At 37.8% G+C, this 18952-nt stretch overlaps 1 protein-coding gene across 2 annotated transcripts in view; it reads right to left on the reverse strand.

Moving 5' to 3' along the window:
* ACTA2 (actin alpha 2, smooth muscle) overlaps positions 1–18952 on the reverse strand; it is a 38772-nt gene that overhangs the window by 13350 nt on the left and 6470 nt on the right. For both annotated transcript variants that reach the window (XM_070752316.1, XM_070752317.1), the window contains exons 2-8: positions 18097–18267; positions 13322–13450; positions 12921–13031; positions 11807–11891; positions 11554–11715; positions 10375–10566; positions 9009–9190 (exon numbers count right to left, since the gene is read on the reverse strand). In XM_070752316.1, the coding sequence (XP_070608417.1) occupies positions 9009–9190; positions 10375–10566; positions 11554–11715; positions 11807–11891; positions 12921–13031; positions 13322–13450; positions 18097–18225 (990 nt within the window). In that variant the 5' untranslated portion in view covers positions 18226–18267. The remainder of the gene's footprint in view (positions 1–9008; positions 9191–10374; positions 10567–11553; positions 11716–11806; positions 11892–12920; positions 13032–13321; positions 13451–18096; positions 18268–18952) is intronic.

Below are 18952 nucleotides of genomic sequence, written 5' to 3' on the forward strand. Positions count from 1 at the left end.
CGCACAGCAATGCGCAACTCCCCAGATACTATACCCGCTACCCCTCGCACAAGGCGGAGGGGGTCAATGCCTTAACCTCCAGTTGGCCGCAAGGTCTCCTCTATGCCTACCCGCCGACGAAGATTCTGCAAAGGGTCGTGGACAAGGTTTTGCAGGAGAAGGCAGAAGTAATTCTGGTGGCCCCGTACTGGCCGCGCAGACCGTGGTTTTCAGACCTAGTGTCCCTCTCAATCTCTCCGCCATGGAGGATTCCGGACACGAAAATATCCCTCAGCCAAGGATCAGTCCAACACCCGGAACCCCAGTGGTTCCAGCTGACCGTCTGGAGATTGAGCGGGGCAGATTGAGAGAACACAACTTGCCTGATGACATTATTTCAACAATGCAGGCAGCTAGGCGGCCATCCACCTCAAGAATATACCAGGCCACCTGGTCGGCCTTCTGTAAATTCTGTCAGGAGAACAACATGGACTTGGAGTCAGCTTCAGTGTTACAGGTATTGGGGTTCCTCCAGGCAGGTTTGAAGCGGGGTTTAGCTCCGAATACCCTCAGGAGGCAGGTCGCAGCTCTGTCAACTGTTATTAGAACGGGAGAGTTTAGGTCCTTGTCTTTCCATCCTTGGATAAAGGACTTTCTTAAAGGTGCTGCGAATACTAATCCCCCAACAATTCATCGCTTCCCGTCATGGGACCTGTCGTTAGTGCTAAAGGCATTAACCGGTCCACCATTTGAACCATTAAGGTCCATAACACTTAGGCTCCTTACTATTAAAACAGCCTTCTTGGTCGCGATTACATCGGCTAGAAGGGTTTCGGACATATCAGCCCTCTCCATACGTCCAGATCTTTGTATATTTTACCCTGACAGACTGGTTTTAAGGCTAGATCCAACATTTATACCTAAAATCAATTCCCTGTTTCACAGGAAACAAGAGATAGTGTTACCTGACTTTTGTACTCATGGGAACCATCCGTTAGAACTCCGGTGGCACAAACTGGATGTCAGGAGAGCGGTCAAGATATATATTAGAAGGACAGAGTCATTTAGACGGTCTGAAAGGTTGTTCATCTCTTTCTCACAGACTAAATCGGGGCTTGGGGTTTCTCCCAGGTCAATCAGTCGTTGGATCCGAGAGTGTATTGCTGAGGCTTACGGAACTACCCCTCACACTCTCCCTCAAGGGATTACTGCTCATTCCACTCGCAGCGCGGCCACATCAGCAGCCTGGAGGACGCAGGCTTCTGCTGAGGACATATGCCGGGCAGCAACGTGGACTGCTCCTTCTACATTTATCCGGCATTATAAACTGGACATGTACGCCTCAGCTGAGGCTTCGTTTGGGAGAAGGGTTTTGCAGAGGGTTTGTTCTTCTACTGTTGATCCCTGAATCTGCACTCTCCCACCCTTGGACTAGAACTGGGGTATATCCCATCCTGGACTCTCCTTCCAGAAGCAGTGGAGAAGAACCGTTGTACATACCTGAACGGTCTTCTCGATGCTCTGGAAGGAGAGTCCAGACCCGCCCAAGTAATCGTTTGATTCAAGGGATTGGGTTTGCGATTTTTAGCTGGTTGTGTTTGATAAGGGTTCAATAAAATTGTGTTGAATTATAATGACTTCGTTTTTTGAAACTGAGCCCTTGGGGGCAGGCAAGGGGCGGTGCCTAATTAACATGTTAATTTATTAATTTATAACTCAGTCTCTACCAATAGGATTGAGGGTTAACCCATCCTGGACTCTCCTTCCAGAGCATCGAGAAGACCGTTCAGGTATGTACAACGGTTCTTTTCTCCCTCCAGCTTTTGAAGCACCTCGTCTCCTGTCCCCCACCTTTCTTGCGAAAAACGATAAACTACATCCCCCAGAATGGCCCGCGTTGCCGGTGGTGACGTATTTTCATTGCGACAGGGGAAGAGGCGGTGGCGCCGCCCACATCACATCACGCGGGGAAGAAGAATTGGGGGCTCCCTGCAAGATGAGCAGCCAGAATCAGCACAGCCGAAAGGTGAGTGGCGCGGTCAGGCGCCCTCCTTCGCCCACCTCCTTTCCGGCAGCTCCCCACGCCCGAAGACGAGCCGGCCCCGGTGCCCGGGACAATATAAGACATACCCCCAAAGTAAGACACAGTGGGGCTTTTGGGGGTAAAAAAAAAGTAAGACACTGCCTTACTATCGGGGAAACACGGTATTAACTTTAAAATAGAGTTTAATGGATCTTCTAATATAAAAACAACATCGTCAGCGAAAGCCTGTAGTTTATATATTTCTTTCTTGATTTGTAAACCTTTTATATTTTTATCTTTCCTTATCTTTATCAATAAAACTTCTAGTGATAAAATAAATAATAGTGGAGAGATAGGACAACCTTGTCTAACGCCTTTTTGTATTTCAAATTTTTCTGTTTGGTCATTATTTAAAATAATTTTTGCTGTTTGAGCAGAGTATATGGCATCGATTATATTTAAAAATTTGGTTCCAAAGTTCATTTTGTTAAGTAATAATTTCATAGATAGCCAATCCACATTATCAAATGCTTTTTGTGCACCTAAAAATATTAATGCCATTTGTTTTCCGGGGTGCTGTTCATAATATTCTAATGTATTTATGATTGTTCTCATATTATTTTTAATCTGTCTATTTGGAAGAAACCCATTTTGATCCTCATGTATTAATCCAGACATAATATTTTTTAATCTATAAGCATATATTGAAACAAAAATTTTATAATCCACATTTAATAATGAAATTGGTCTATAGTTTTGGATTTTTTCTCTCTTAGTATCGGATTTATGTATTAAAGTTATTAATGCTTCAGATCATGTTTTGGGAATTTTGCCATCTAATATTATATTATTAAATGTTTCCAACATATTTGTTATAAGTATGTTACTGTTAAGTTTATAAAACTCCGCGGGTATGGCATCTGGGCCGGTGGCCTTGTTATTTTTCTGACATTTAAGTGCTTGCTGTAGTTCTATCATAGTAAATGGTGAATTTAATTTCTGTTGCTGGTCTTCCATTAAGACAGGTAAGTCTATTGAACTTAGGAAGTTGAAGACTTCATCTTCATTTTTATCTTCTTTTTGATATAAATTTTTATAAAATTCTAATGCGATTGCTTTCTTTTCCTCAATTCTATGTTTAAGTATGCCTTTACTATCTTCTAGGTTTTTTTTAATTATTTTTGCCTCTTTTTGGTTCCTTAGTTTAAATGCTAACCAGCGCCCTGGTTTGTTAGCATGCTCAAAATATTCTTGTTTAGCCTGTTTGATTTTTTCAGCTACCTGTTCTTGTTCTATTAAATTTATTTTGTGTTTAAGTAGCTCTCTTTTCTTTTTATTCTCGTCTTCACCTTGATTATTTTGTAATATTATTTCTAAGTCTTTTAATTCTGTCCTCAATTTTTGAAGTTGACATTTCTTTTCTTTATTTTTTTTTTTGCTGTATAAGATATTGTTAATCCACGTATATAAGCTTTTACTGTATCCCATAAATTTTGTGCAGTAGTATCTATATTATTATTTAAATTGAAAAAGATTTCCAATTCTTTTTCTATCCAATCTTTATATTGAGAATCTCGTAAAATGTTTCTGTTCATTCTCCAATATCTTGGTTTTTTATTTCCCTTCCAGGTAATTGTCAATGGATTGTGATCCGCCCAATCATTTAATTCGATTTCAACATTTGAAACATACTCAGAGATCTGAGTTGAAATCCATGCCATATCTATTCTAGTCCATATTTTGTGCGGATTCGAAAAAAAAGTATATTGTTTATCTGTGGGGTGGCGCTCTCGCCATAAATCTTGTAATATTAATTCTGAAGTAAGTTTCCAAAAAGTTACAGGCAGAATCGTTTTCTTTTTTTTATTTTTCTTATTACCTGAATAGTCCATCTTACTATCGGCTATTGCATTAAAGTCTCTGATTATGATCATATTATCAATAGATAATTCTGTTATTTTCTCATGTAGTTCTTTGTAGAATAATTTTTGATTTTCATTTGGAGCATAAATCGATATAATGACGAGAGGTCCTGTTTCTAGATTTATTTGTAAAATTAAAATTCTACCATCATCATCACTGTAGAGTTGTTTGACCTCAATCGTTTCGTCAATATATACCGCTATACCTCTCCTTTTTTTCGCAGCTAGACTGGTAAACAAGTTACCTAATTTGGAATTACATAGTAAATCTCTATTCGTATTTTTAATATGAACTTCTTGTAAAATCATAATTTGAGCTCTTAGTTTTTTAAGTTTTGAAAATATTTGTTTTCTTTTTCTTGGGTGATTCAATCCATTTACATTTACAGAGAAAATTTTTAAGTCTGAGTACATTTTTGTTAATAGTACTTTTTAGCTTCTCTAGGTTCTCGAAGTCTAGTACTTAGTACCAATTCTTCTTGTGGTTGAGATTGCTTGTTCTTAGGGTCTTGAGTTACTTCCTCCTCCCTTGCGGTAGCTCCCCTCTCCTCTCCTCCTGCTCCAATTTCTTTATATAATATATCATGCCTACTCAGTCCAAATTGTTCATAAAAAACTCTTGCTTCTTCAACTGTTTCTATTTTTATTCTGGATCTTTGCCAAAAAAAAGAAATTCCTTCTGGACTCAACCATCTGAAAATTATTTTTTCTTTAATTAGAATTCTCGTTAGGAAGTAATATTCCCTCCTGCTTTCACGAACTCTTCTTGATACCTGTTTTAATATTATGACATCTTTACCTCCATATTTTAAACTTTCGTCTCTTGACCAGTGCAGGATGTCATCTCTTACGGTTTTCCTAATAAATTTGATGTGTACTTCCCTTGGTAAGTTGTGTTTTCTCACATAGCTAGTTGAAACTCGGTAAATTTCGTCAATCTCTTTGATTACATCCTGAGGGTCCATCTGTAGAATTTCACCCACTATTTCAGCCATTTTCGAGCCTAAGTTTTCGTCTTTTTCTTCGTGCACATTTTGGAACCTCAGCCCATGTGAGGCTCGTTGCAATTCAAGATTGGTGATGGCTTCATCAAATCCTCTGTTAGCCACTATATTGTGATCCTCAAATTTATCCATTCTCTTTTCAGCTTTCTCTATTTTGTCGTCCACCTTCTTCTTCCATTGTTCATTTTCTTTTAAGGTTTGTTGCATCACTTCAATTTTCCCGTCCATTGCTTGAACACTTCCTTTCACATTTTCCATCTCAGACTTCAAGTTGCTCATTTCTGCTTTTATACCTTCATAGTGTTTCTGGGCCTCTTCCCGTGCATCATCTCTGTTAGCTTGTACAGAAACTTGAAGCAAGGCCAGTGTATCTTGAATAGTCTGCAGAGTTGGTTGTGCTGGAGTTTTTTCTTTTTCTTTCTCCTTGGCCAACATACTTGTTATTGTTCTTTGTGGGAGAGAGGATGGCGATGGAGAAGGAGAGATTTGTGGTGTAGCAGTTGGAGTTGTAGATTGCTTCTTTGAAGTTTTTATAATGGTCGAGGTGGTGGACATCTTCGACGCTTTTCTGGGTCTTCTGAAATCTGTAAGTTTTAATCTTTTCCAAAGTGGCATCAATTTAATAGTCTTTCAATCTTTAGTATTACTATTATAAAATTAGTATTAGTATTAAAATTCAATAAACACAATAAAACAGAAAAATTTAAAAAAGAAAAAGAAAAAGGTACAAGGAGAAATATATCAACAATATAGCAATGTATCAATATATCTAATAGTGTTCAAAATACCTTCAATATTATGTAAAATCAATTTCAGTTAGACAAAAATAAGAAATGTATAGTTATAGTATCAAATAGTTTCAAATCGTTTCAAATAACTAAATCTCTAATAAGTACTTACTTAAAATCTATTTGAAATAAAAATAAGAAAATCTATTTAAAATGTTTAAAAGAATAAATTCCCCCCAAAAAAGAGGAAAAGAAGAAAAAAAAGGAAAAAATGCAAATCTACTTTTAAAAAAAAGAGAAAACAATTAAAAGAACAATTAATAAAACACTTACAATTATACATATATATATATATATATATATATATATATATATATATATATATATATATATATATATATATATATATATGTAGATTGTTCTGAGTTCGGGTTTTGCCCTGTGTAATGTTTTGCATGTCTATGCGACGTTTCGGCGAAATCACATTCACCATCTTCAGGCTGTAGTTCCAATCTTTGTGTTGTTTTAAAACAACACAAAGATTGGAACTACAGCCTGAAGATGGTGAATGTGATTTCGCCGAAACGTCGCATAGACATGCAAAACATTACACAGGGCAAAACCCGAACTCAGAACAATCTACATACATATACCCGTGAAAATTTACGAAAACATATATATATATATATATATATATATATATATATATATATATATATATATATATATATATTGTATCAATCTAAACAATCTTAAAACCTAAGAAAAAAAGAATAAAGAAAAAAAACACGAAAGATAAAGAAACACACAGGTAATATCAAAAAATATATAAAAAGGGGATAAAGAGGTACGGGGGGCAATCAGACAAGGGAGGAAGGAAGAAGGAAATTTAGCAATTCATTTATAGACTTAGAAGGAGAGGAAAAAAAGATCCAAAATGTATTTAAATTCTTTAGTTGCTCTTCTTATGATTGGAATATGTCAATTAAATCAGTGTTCAAAGTTCCAATATCATTTAATTCATTTGATATTTATAAGTCCAGTTCCAAAAATACCAAAAAACAAAAAATACCAAAAATAATAAAAAGAAAAAGGCAGACAGATTTTAGTTCCAAATAGTCCAAATAATCCAAATAGTAATTCAAAAAGTCCAAATAATAATCCAATTGGTTCCAATAGTCCAAGTAAATAATCCAAATGGCACTTTAATTTCAGGTAAAAAAAAAGAATATCTTCATTAGCAATGCTTCTCAGAAACCAGCCAAAAAAGAAAAGTCAGAAGTAATGTTCTACAATCCAAACAGAATATAATATAATATTCAAAAAGGAAAAAAGAAAAAAAAAGATAATAAAGGCAAAGGGGGAAAGAGAAAAAAGAATCAATTTAACGTAACCAAAACTAGTCCATCAGCTCCTTTGTTCTTAAAATATTAATCCTCCATCTTGGATGTTAGATCTTATTTCTTTCTATGTTGCAATCAAACACTTCGAATGTCTCATACACAATCCACTTCAAGGCAAGAAGTAAAAAAGAGTGTTATATATAACTTAGACAATTTTTATTCCCTCGATTTCGATGGTAAGGAAAAAACCTTCCAGGAATAACGTTTTTAAAAAGTTTTAGATTGGTGATTTTTTTTTCTTTTTGCCGCTTTAAATTACGTAAGCTACAGCCAGTTCTGCTTTCTTGAAGTCCGCTCACGTAGGCAGAAATTTCTCTTTTATTTAATCTTCTTCACCTTACTTCTAATAAATTCAATTATTTATTAATTTATTCTTTTTGTGGGGAGTAATATTCACAATACCTTTGTCTTCACTCTTTTTGACTTCTTCGATCTTTCTTTGTACTTCCTCTTTGTGGAGTCACCGCTATGGCCGGGCACCGAAAAAATCCGGTCCCGGATCTTTGCGCTGGCGCTGCGGGGCAATCCTGCACCGGGGGGCGGCGGCGAGCACCCCCTCCGATGCAGAGAAACCCCCTGTTCTTTACCGGGCTCTCCGGGCCCGATCGCACCGCTGGAAACGCGACCGCCAAGGCAAAAACGGAGGTCTGGGGACGGAGCTCCGTCGCCAGCCTCCCGACTCGGCTTACAGCCACCGGAAGTGTCAAAATGATTTAGCTTTACTAGATAAATGGTCAAAGCAATGGAAACTGCAGTTTAATGTTTCCAAATGTAAAATAATGCACTTGGGGGAAAGGAATCCTCAATCTGAGTATTGTATTGGCAGTTCTGTGTTAGCAAAAACTTCAGAAGAGAAGGATTTAGGGGTAGTGATTTCTGACAGTCTTAAAATGGGTGAGCAGTGTGGTTGGGCGGTAGGAAAAGCAAGTAGGATGCTTGGCTGCATAGCTAGAGGTATAACAAGCAGGAAGAGGGAGATTGTGATCCTGCTATATAGAGTGCTGGTGAGACCACATTTGGAATACTGTGTTCAGTTCTGGAGACCTCACTTACAAAAAGATATTGACAAAATTGAACGGGTCCAAAGATGGGCTACAAGAATGGTGGAAGGTCTTAAGAATAAAACGTATCAGGAAAGACTTAATGAACTCAATCTGTATAGTCTGGAGGACAGAAAGAAAAGGGAGGACATGATCGAAACATTTAAATATGTCAAAGGGTTAAATAAGGTCCAGGAGGGAAGTGTTTTTAATAGGAAAGTGAACACAAGAACAAGGGGACACAATCTGAAGTTAGTTGGGGGAAAGATCAAAAGCAACATGAGAAAATATTTTACTGAAAGAGTAGTAGATCCTTGGAACAAACTTCCAGAAGACGTGGTTGGTAAATCCACAGTAACTGAATTTAAACATGCCTGGGATAAACATATATCCATCCTAAGATAAAATACAGAAAATAGTATAAGGGCAGACTAGATGGATCATGAGGTCTTTTTCTGCCGTCAGTCTTCTATGTTTCTATGTTTCTATCTACATCACTTCCGGTTCCAGGTCATGGAGGTGATCCCCCCCACACGCTGGGCGTAGCTGTGGGTGAAGGCGTGGCACGCTTCACTCTTACCAAGCAAGGAGTTCACCCATTGGTTGCCCATGTATGTTGCGTTCAGGTATTCCGCCCCATTTAGCTCCCTCTGCAGGTCTCTTTCTGTAATCAATAAAGTGACCCTTTGTCATCCAGCTCTTGTGTTTGAGTGTTCATTCCCTGTCCAATGCAATTGCTGAGCTACAATTCCCAGCAGTCCTAGACAATATGGCTAGTGGTGAGGATGCTCCCAGCTGCAGTTCACCAACATCTGGAACATAGCAAATTCTTCATCTCTAGGAGTCCTGACATCATGTAAACATAACCATCTCTGACACTGAATTATGTAGTGATCAATAAAACAGTACCTTTATTTTCATAGTGCTGGGAGCCAGTGCCGTGATCTCCTTTTGCATGCGATCTGCAATGCCAGGATACATGGTGGTCCCACCAGATAGGACATTGTTTGCATAAAGGTCCTTTCTGATGTCTATATCACACTTCATGATGCTGTTGTAGGTAGTTTCATGAATGCCAGCAGATTCCATACCTAACAAGGATTTCCAAAAATGCTTGTTAAATATTCTTAAATAATTAATTAAAGCTGCTAAATCTTTTGATTCATAGTACCGCCTCAAAATGCTTCACAATCAAATGTTAAAAGTATTTGTAATCTTTTACAAATAGAGCAAACAGAATCTGAAATAAAGCAGCGTGAAAACTACAAGTGGATTTATACCATAAATCTGGATGGACAAATTGACGTTTTTATAGCTGTCAAAGGGCAGTCTAGTCAAATGTCATGTCATGGTGACAGGTGATGGAGGGAGGGAGGGAAGGAGGGAGGGAGGAAGAGATGTGATACAGATAGATGATAGAGATAGATCAGGCCCACAGGCCGGATGTGTCACACACTGGCCATACCCACACTTGGTTTAGCAAAGCGTGAAAAAGTCATGATACATCATATGATGACGCCATGACAATACAAGTTTGACATGAGAAAGAGGGTAGGTAGGTGGATGGATGGATGGATGATAAATAAATAGATGATGATAGATAGATATTGTGTATATCAAGATTAGAGCAAATTGGTGTAGTCGTTAAGACATCAGACTAGAACAGTGATGACAAACCTTTTTTTGCTCAGGTGCCAAAAGAGTGTGTGCGTGTGCAAATGCATGTATGCACGTGACCATAATGAACCAGTTCATTTTTAAACTTCCGGTAGGCCTGCTGGGCCCATTTTTCACCATCCACAAAGTTCAGAGGCTTCAGTGCGACCTGCATACATACATGCACAACCTCCCACCGCACTGCCCCCACCTGCCCCAACGCATGCATGCAGGTCTCACTGAAGCCTCTGAACTCTGTGGATGGTGAAAAATGGGCCCAGCAGGCCTACCGGAAGTTTAGAAATGAACTTCCGGTAGGCCCATTGGGGCATTTTGCACCTTCCTCGGGTTTCAGGAAAGCCTTCTGAAGCCTGGGGAGGGGAAAAACAGTCTTCCCCACCCTCCGTAAGGCCATCTCGGTGCTAGAAACAAAGAGATTGAATTCTAGTCCTGCCTTACTCCCAGGAGCCAGCTGGGTGACGTTGGGCCAGTTATTTCCTCTCAGCACTATAAACCACTTCCAAAAAATCTTGGTAAGAACACTTCAGCACACACCAAAGCACACCAAAGCACACACTGAAGCACACAAAAATATAACATTATATCTGTATAAACGTACCGATGAAAGAGGGTTGAAAGAGGGTCTCTGGGCAGCGGAAACGCTCATTCCCTATAGTAATCACCTGACCATCAGGCAACTCATAGCTTTTCTCTAGGGATGATGAAGAAGCAGCAGTGGCCATCTCATTTTCAAAATCCAAGGCAACATAGCAGAGTTTCTCCTTGATGTCACGGACAATTTCACGTTCAGCTGTGGATGAAATTTGAAGAAGAGATGTCTGCATAAATTCCTGTTCCATCAGATACAAGAAAAAATGCAGTCTTGTGGTGTTTGCTTTAATGTTTATGCTGATTGAAATTAAACCTATTCAACATTCAGCATTTTTATAATAAATGGATTATCCTGCAAATATTCTGAATTTGCCAAACATTTTAAATTTCCCTTTAAGTTGTCCAAATTAAACATTCTAGATGGGCTTGTCTAACTTCAGGAACTGGTGGTTTGGAAAATAAAATCTGTGCTATTATTTGGTTGCTATTACATTGCAGTCAAATGTCAGGTTTGAAGGACAGGTCCATAGGTAAAGATCCAATTCAATTGATTTATAAAGCCCTGGAACTGGCATGTAGCAATGCAAGGATAATAAGGAATCTATCCTACATGAGGATAGACACTATTCATTACAATCCTCTATAAACAAGGATCCCTAGTTCAGAGCCTGGAAGATGTGTCAGGGATGGTCTATAGTAGAAATTTCTAATTTTATGTCCCCAGAGGCCATGAGTTAGCAGACAACGATTCAGATGCAAAGAAACTTAGCAAAGCAATTTCTGATCCAGTGCCAAACTATAATTTTAATTACTCTTGACCCAAAATATTTTTTTGCATCTGGATAGGTACCAATTTCTGCTTCACTTTTTTCAAACCATAAGTAGGGTGGGGTTTGAGGTTTCCGAGAAACTAGCTGTGGATTTGTCAGAAAAACTATAAATTGCAACACATTTTCCTCTTAAGGAAATTTGACACCAACTTTATGCAATGAATGAGTTCATCAATCTGTCTGAGTTTTGACTGCCAACAGTCTGTTTGAACCTGTCTTTTGAAATATTGATGTACTAAATTTTACATCAGGAAAATATATAAATTGGATACTTAGTTGAAAATAATTTCTTTTATATACACAGTAGGAGCATATAAAGGCTCTATGTCAATGAAGATCATATGTAATTTCCTTACCAGTAGTAACAAATGAATAGCCACGTTCTGTCAAGATTTTCATGAGGTAGTCAGTAAGATCACGGCCAGCCAGGTCCAGACGCATGATAGCATGGGGCAGAGCATAGCCTTCATAGATTGGCACATTGTGGGTGACACCATCACCAGAGTCGAGCACAATCCCTTGAGGTAACACAAAACAAGTTTTGATTGCTTTCAAATCAACTCACTCTCATTCGTGTTCTGAAGGCCCAAAGCAGTTTCTCATTCTTACCTGTTGTACGTCCAGAGGCATAGAGAGACAGAACAGCCTGAATAGCAACATACATGGCTGGGACATTGAATGTCTCAAACATAATCTGAAAATAATAGGGGGGAAAATGAATAAATCCTTCCCTTGGCTTATTTTAATTTGAACATTTGCAGGTTATTATTCTAAACCAGGCCAGGGGCTTACAATGTTATAAAAGAGTTTGTGACTGTTTAATAGGTAGATCACTGCCAGTAGATTTATATTGGAGATATAGAACTACATCTTCCATCATTCTGCAGGGAAGTAGATGATAGACAGATATTTTTAAAAATCAGCCATTTTTCCATCTTTTTAATTTGACTATTTTACTTTTAAAGGAATATTGGGGGTTTAAAATTTTTCTGCTGGGAAAAATCACAGCACCAATTTTCTCTATGCCACATGCTAACTCGGGGGTGATATTAAAAAATTTCCCTACCGGTTTTGTGGGTGTGGTTTTGTTGGTGTGGCAGGGGGGGAATATTGCAAAAATTCCATTCCCACCCCAGTCTGGAGCCAGCCAGAGGTGGCATTTGCCATTCTCCAAACTAGTCAAAATTTCCGCTACAGGTTCTCCAGAACCTATTAGAACCTGCTGGATTTCACCCCTGAGATAACCGATTGCCTACTGATGAGACTGGTGGGTATTTTTTGACTTACTGGGTCAAAATTGTGCAGACTAATAAAATTACTGTAAAAAAAATTGGGAGGCTCATTCACAAGCAGCAAGGAAGCCAGGATGACATCCGAACTATAAGTATGATTAAAACCCAAACATAGCATCAGAATTTTATTCAAATCCAGTTTAAACAAAAATCAAAAAATTAGAAATAGAAGAAATGATCTCTTATTATATCTGCTCCATAAACAAGTAACTCAAAACTCAAAGACGATTTTAGAAGCAATACGGGATTTTGTAAAAAGGAAGGGAGAGTGGGAAGAAGGGAGTTACCAGTGAGACATTAGTATTGTTTGAATATCTTGGCTCCATTCTTTTCCTCAAAAACATAAATAGGGATCACATTCCATGTTGAATAAGATAGAACCACCACATTGGCAGGTTAGCAAAACATGATACTATATACCATTTATTTACCTGTGTCATTTTTTCTCTGTTAGCCTTTGGATTCAAAGGTGCCTCTGTAAGCAAGGTTGGATGTTCTTCAGGAGCCACACGGAGCTCGTTGTAGAATGAATGATGCCAAATCTGGAATAAATGGCAAAATGAATTAGCAGCATTTATGAGAAATATCTCTAACTCAGCCCCACCCCTTGGACAATTAACCAGAAATATAAGAACAATGCAATGCATTTTGAATTTCCAGAAAAAGAGAAAAGAACCCTTCATCAAAAATATGTAAACATTAGAAACATTTTTGCCATTATGCTGCATAATAAAATTCTAAAAGTTAATATATAATATGAAACCCTCTCTGATAGACATTGTTAAATCTTAGATAGATAGATTAAATCTATCAAAATGGCTATTTTAAATACCTTTTCCATATCATCCCAGTTTGTGATGATACCATGTTCGATGGGGTATTTCAGGGTCAGGATCCCTCTCTTGCTTTGAGCTTCATCTCCTACATAGCTGTCTTTTTGTCCCATGCCTACCATTACACCCTAAAAGTTAAAAAGAGGGAAAAGTTACATTACCACATCTGGCTTAGAAGCAAACTGAAACAGAAAGCAAAGTTATCATCATTCCATAGTGTTACTTTTCTCCAGTGCATAGCTATGATTCAGTACTTGCATTAAGCCATGGCTCATGATTCCTTGAATGACATAATTATTGACATCTAAACCAAAACCAAATATGCTACTTAAGCACAAGGGCAATTAGAGAATAACCAAACTCAGAATAGATAAACATATCATATAAGAACCGAGGTGTTGCAGTGTTTAGAGTGCAATACTGCGGGCTACTTCGGCTGACTGGCAACTGCCAGCAATTGAGCAGTTCAAATCTCACCAGGCTCTAGGCTGACTCAGCCTTCCATCCTTCCAAGGTGGGTAAAATGAGGACCCAGATTGTTAGGGGCAATATGTTAACTCTGTAAATCGCTTATAGAGTGCAGTAACGCACTGTGAAACAGTATAGAAGTCTAAATGCTATTGCTAAGTGCTATTATATATATTATTAAATATAAATAATGTAGTAAAGTGACATGTGTGTGTGTGTTTTTGTAGAGTTTCATGGGTATAGGTATGTAGGTCTTGGCATATTTGGGTTTCTTCTCATGTAAGTTTCAGAGATTCCTGGCAAAACATCGCCAGGAATCTCTAAAACTTACACAGGAAGAAATCTGAATATGCCTCAGAATATGCCTGAATATCAACCTCAGCAGAGCACAGGTCAGTGTCTTGCCACGTGAGCCACTGCCAACTCATGTAATATAATGATACAATAAGATATAATAGGATAAGATGGTGATGGTGATATTATATTTTATGATACAGTATGATATGGTATATGCTACATGGTATATGGTAGTGATGGCGAACCTATGGAACAGGTGCCACAGGTGGCATGCGGAGCCATATCTGCTAATGTGCAAGCGGTTGCCCTAGCTCAGCCCCAGCGTGCATTTGTGTGCCAGCCAGCTGGTTTTTGGCTCACACAGAGGCTTTGGAAGGGCATTTTTGGCTTCCAGAGAGCCTCCGGGAGATTGGGTGAGGTTTTACCTCCCTGGCTCCAGGGAATCCTTTGGAGCCTGGAGAGGACGAAACACAAGATTAGATTTATTGGATTTATTGTTGGGAAACTGGCCATTTCCAGCCTCCAGAAGTCTCCGGGAGGTGGGAGAAACTGTTTTCATCCTCCCCAGGCATTGAATTATGGGTCTGGGCACTTGTACATGCACGATAGCACACACACACTTTTTCGGAACCCAAGGAAAAAAAGGTTCACCATCAACTGGTATATGGTATACTGTATATGGTATACAACATATGATATACAATATATAGCATGGTATGGTATGGTATGGTAATGTATGGTATTGGTATATAATTATGTTGCTATATGGTGTGTTTGGTTATTGTACTAATGTGACATATTGGGTTTTGGTTTGGGTATTATGTGCACCTAAATAATTATATCACTCAAAGAAACACAAGCATACATATAGAAACATAGAAACATAGAAGACTGACGGCAGAAAAAGACCTCATGATCCATCTAGTCTGCCCTTATACTATTTTTTGTATTTTATCTTAGGATGGATATATGTTTATCCCAGGCATGTTTAAATTCAGTTACTGTGGATTTACCAACCACGTCTGCTGGAAGTTTGTTCCAAGGATCTACTACTCTTTCAGTAAAATAATATTTTCTCATGTTGCTTTTGATCTTTCCCCCAACTTACTTCAGATTGTGTCCCCTTGTTCTTGTGTTCACTTTCCTATTAAAAACACTTCCCTCCTGAACCTTATTTAACCCTTTGACATATTTAAAAGTTTCAATCATGTCCCCCCTTTTCCTTCTGTCCTCCAGACTATACAGATTGAGTTCATTAAGTCTTTCCTGATACGTTTTATGCTTAAGATCTTCCACCATTCTTGTAGCCCGTCTTTGGACCCGTTCAATTTTATAAATATCTTCTTGTAAGTAAGATCTCCAGAACTGAACACAGTATTCCAAATGTGGTCTCAGCAGTGCTCTATATAGCGGGATCACAATCTCCCTCTTCCTGCTTGTTATACCTCTAGCTATGCAGCCAAGCATCCTATTTGCTTTTCCTACCGCCCGACCACACTGCTCACCCATTTTAAGACTGTCAGAAATCACTACCCCTAAATCCTTCTCTTCTAAAGTTTTTGCTAACACAGAACTGCCGATACAATACTCAGATTGAGGATTCCTTTCCCCCAAGTGCATTATTTTACATTTGGAAACATTAAACTGCAGTTTCCATTGCTTTGACCATTTATCTAGTAAAGCTAAATCATTTACCATATTACAGATGCCTCCAGTATATGTGTGTGTGTGTGTGTGTGTGTGTGTATGTGTACTGTGCTGCGTGACAACAGAACTGAACCTTTTAGCTTAATGCAATTGGAGATATTTTCAATAATAGCTTTCCTGAATAAATTCTTTTCCCCTTCCATTTACTGGAAATGAGAAGTGCTCTTTAGATTCTTCTGTGCCTTGCAACCTGATATCCAATATGGATTACTCATCACTATTTTACAATCAATTCAATTTATATTCAGCCAATCAGGGTCCTCCTTGAGCTGTTACTAGACAGCAACCAAAATAGAAAAAAGAGGGTCATTCAACAGGCCAGTTGAATAAGTAGCCGCATTGAATTTCTCTTCTGAATTGCATCCTGCAAATTATTTTAAAATAATTACAATGAAAGCTTTCATCTTTTTTTCCATTCCCCCCCTTTTTTTATTCTTCCTGTAATATGTCATTGAGAGAGTCAATCTGCAGACAGACATCCTTCTCTCTTCATCATTTGTAATATAAGTTACTCTGGGACTCCCTTTTGATCAAAAAAGAGAATAAAAACAATTCACTGAGATAAAATGGTGAGAAAGCCATCTAACACAAACTTTGTATGGTCTGCAAGATTGTTCACTTTGTGTATTTGTCCCAGATCATGTCCATGCATGTTTATATAGAAGTCAACCCATGTATCTCATACTAGATTTATTTCCAAATTATTGTATTTAAAATTGCAGCTTTTGGTAGAAAAAAGAGAGAGGGAGTAATCTTGAATCATCATCATCATCAACACCAACACCAACACCATCAATAGACTACAGTATATGTACTCTTTGTCCTATCACAATAATTCATTATACCATTTTATTGTTGGAATATTAGTGTGGGTGTTTTCCAGTTTAGTTTGTAACCTGTAGAATCCCAGTCAATTCCTATATACAGATCTGAGCAAATATATTCTCTATTCAGTTTAGCTGGGGGGGGAAAGCTTGAAGCTTATTAAAAAAATTGTAAATTCTAAAATCAACTAATGATACAAAGGGGAGACAAAATCAGGGAAAGAGAGAAGCGTAAACAAGGAAGAATATAGAGTAGCTTTTCAAAGTTGATGGAAACTATACTGTAGGCAATTAGTATGGTTAACCCCAAAAGGAAAGGCCTTTGATCCCAATTTTTAGCCATTTATGTATATAATGGCAGGTGCATAGGAAAACAGCAAATGGCTCTTCCTTTACTTTACCACACGAAGGAAACAATTTGATGGACAGGGATGGTTTATCAAACATATGTCTCATGTACTTCGTTAAAAATTTCAGCAGCTTCAGAATTTTCATAAGACATGACTCTGAAATGTAACGTCTGTGACTATTTAGAAAGGGGGATTAAGTAATTTTATCAGATTTGCTGCTATTTTATATTTCACTTCCTGGCAATCCTAAAACCCATCTTTACACTATTTGTGTGTATCCCACCTCCCTTCATACAACTTAAAATATATTTGTTATTTGTAATCAAAAGCAGCAACAGTCTTTTTTGAAGAAGAAATTAAAAGAGGTTGCCAATTTCCTCTGAAAAATTATTAATTTCCTAATAAGTTTTATTTGTTTTTAGTCTTTCTACATCTTATGTCGTGAGCATTTGCTTTTTGAATTTCATACATCCATACAATAGTCTTAACAATATTTTTTTCAGTAGTTACAATTCCTTATCATTTTACTTTTAATATATCTCTCACATTTCTTTTTAACTTAATGTCTAAAATTATTAATTTCTAAGACAATCTGTAGAAATTCTCAGTCATCTAGATCATGGTTGTCCCACAGGTGTTTTTTTTTCAGGAGGCAACTGAACTTTCTTGTTTTTCCTTTTGAAGACATTTCGCTTCTCATTCCAAGAAGCTTCTTCAGCTCTGACAGGAAAGCGAGGAATGGAAGTATTTGTATTCCTTGCAGATAACTGCTCATTTGCATCCTTTGAGAAGGTCCTCGAAGCATTTGGAGGTTTATCTGTGTCCTCAGAAAATAAATGGTTCCATTCCCCACAATCCTGTCAGAATTGAAGAAGCTTCTTGGATGAGAAGCGAAACATCTTCAAAAGGAAAAAAACCCAAGGAAGTCCAGTTGCCTCCTGAAAAAGCACCTTTGGGACAATTTCTACAACAACTGTTCAAGAATCTGACTGAAAAGTCCTCTTTATATCAACTGCAATAATCTAAGATAAGTCGGAGAAGTATTGTAGCACAAAGTTGAACAGGTCTACAAGTTTCATTTCAAACAAATCTTGATTTCTTTGCTAAGCCACTGAATTATTCATTTACCTGATGCCTTGGACGTCCTACAATGGAAGGGAAGACAGCCCTGGGAGCATCATCACCAGCGAAGCCTGCCTTACATAGGCCTGAGCCATTATCGCAAACCAGTGCTGTGCTGTCCTCTTCCTCACACATCTTCTAGAGTCACTTTCTGACACTTTCCACAGAGGTATTGTTCTACAAAGAGAAGGGAGACGATACAATGCAAATATCCAGTCAATAAAGGAAAGCTGAAAAGGCGCATTAAAACATGTAAGTTCACTTTCTATTTGAATAGCCACAGGAAAATCAAGGAGCAATAAAGGAATTGTTTAAACTCTTGACTCAAAGAAAGCAAACAATATTGTTTGCACTTGAAACAATATTCCTAAACGCAACCTGATTAATTTTAGACGGAAAGTGGAATTTTGGGGTGTTTAGATGGAAGAGCTGAATGTTGGGAGATACAGTTCAGCAAACTCTGGAAGTTTCATCTGCCTAACTTAAAACTAGATTTATTTTTTAACTTAATGAATGAATCTGAGCTCAAGCATAAACAAGCTGCTGTTCCTGGCCTGCAGAAATTGAAATGATCACAATATGGCAGCAAAGAGATTCAGACTCTTTAGTTAATCTTCTTCATTTTTTTTTTTTGCAACCTTGATAAGCCGCCCTGAGTCCTTTGGGATTGGGCGGCATAGAAGTCGAATAAATAAATAAATAAGATAACCTGAGCAACAAAATAACAATTATTCTTATTATAAAGCTGCATGTTTTGAACAGTTTGGTCCAGTGCTTAAGGCAGCAGGCTAGAAACAACCTCATAAGGTTGCTGTTGTGAGGAAAATAGGAGGAGAAAGTAATATTAGGTATATTCATTGCT

Source organism: Erythrolamprus reginae, chromosome 5 (genome assembly GCF_031021105.1).
Source record: "Erythrolamprus reginae isolate rEryReg1 chromosome 5, rEryReg1.hap1, whole genome shotgun sequence".
NCBI classification, from domain to species: domain Eukaryota; kingdom Metazoa; phylum Chordata; class Lepidosauria; order Squamata; family Dipsadidae; genus Erythrolamprus; species Erythrolamprus reginae.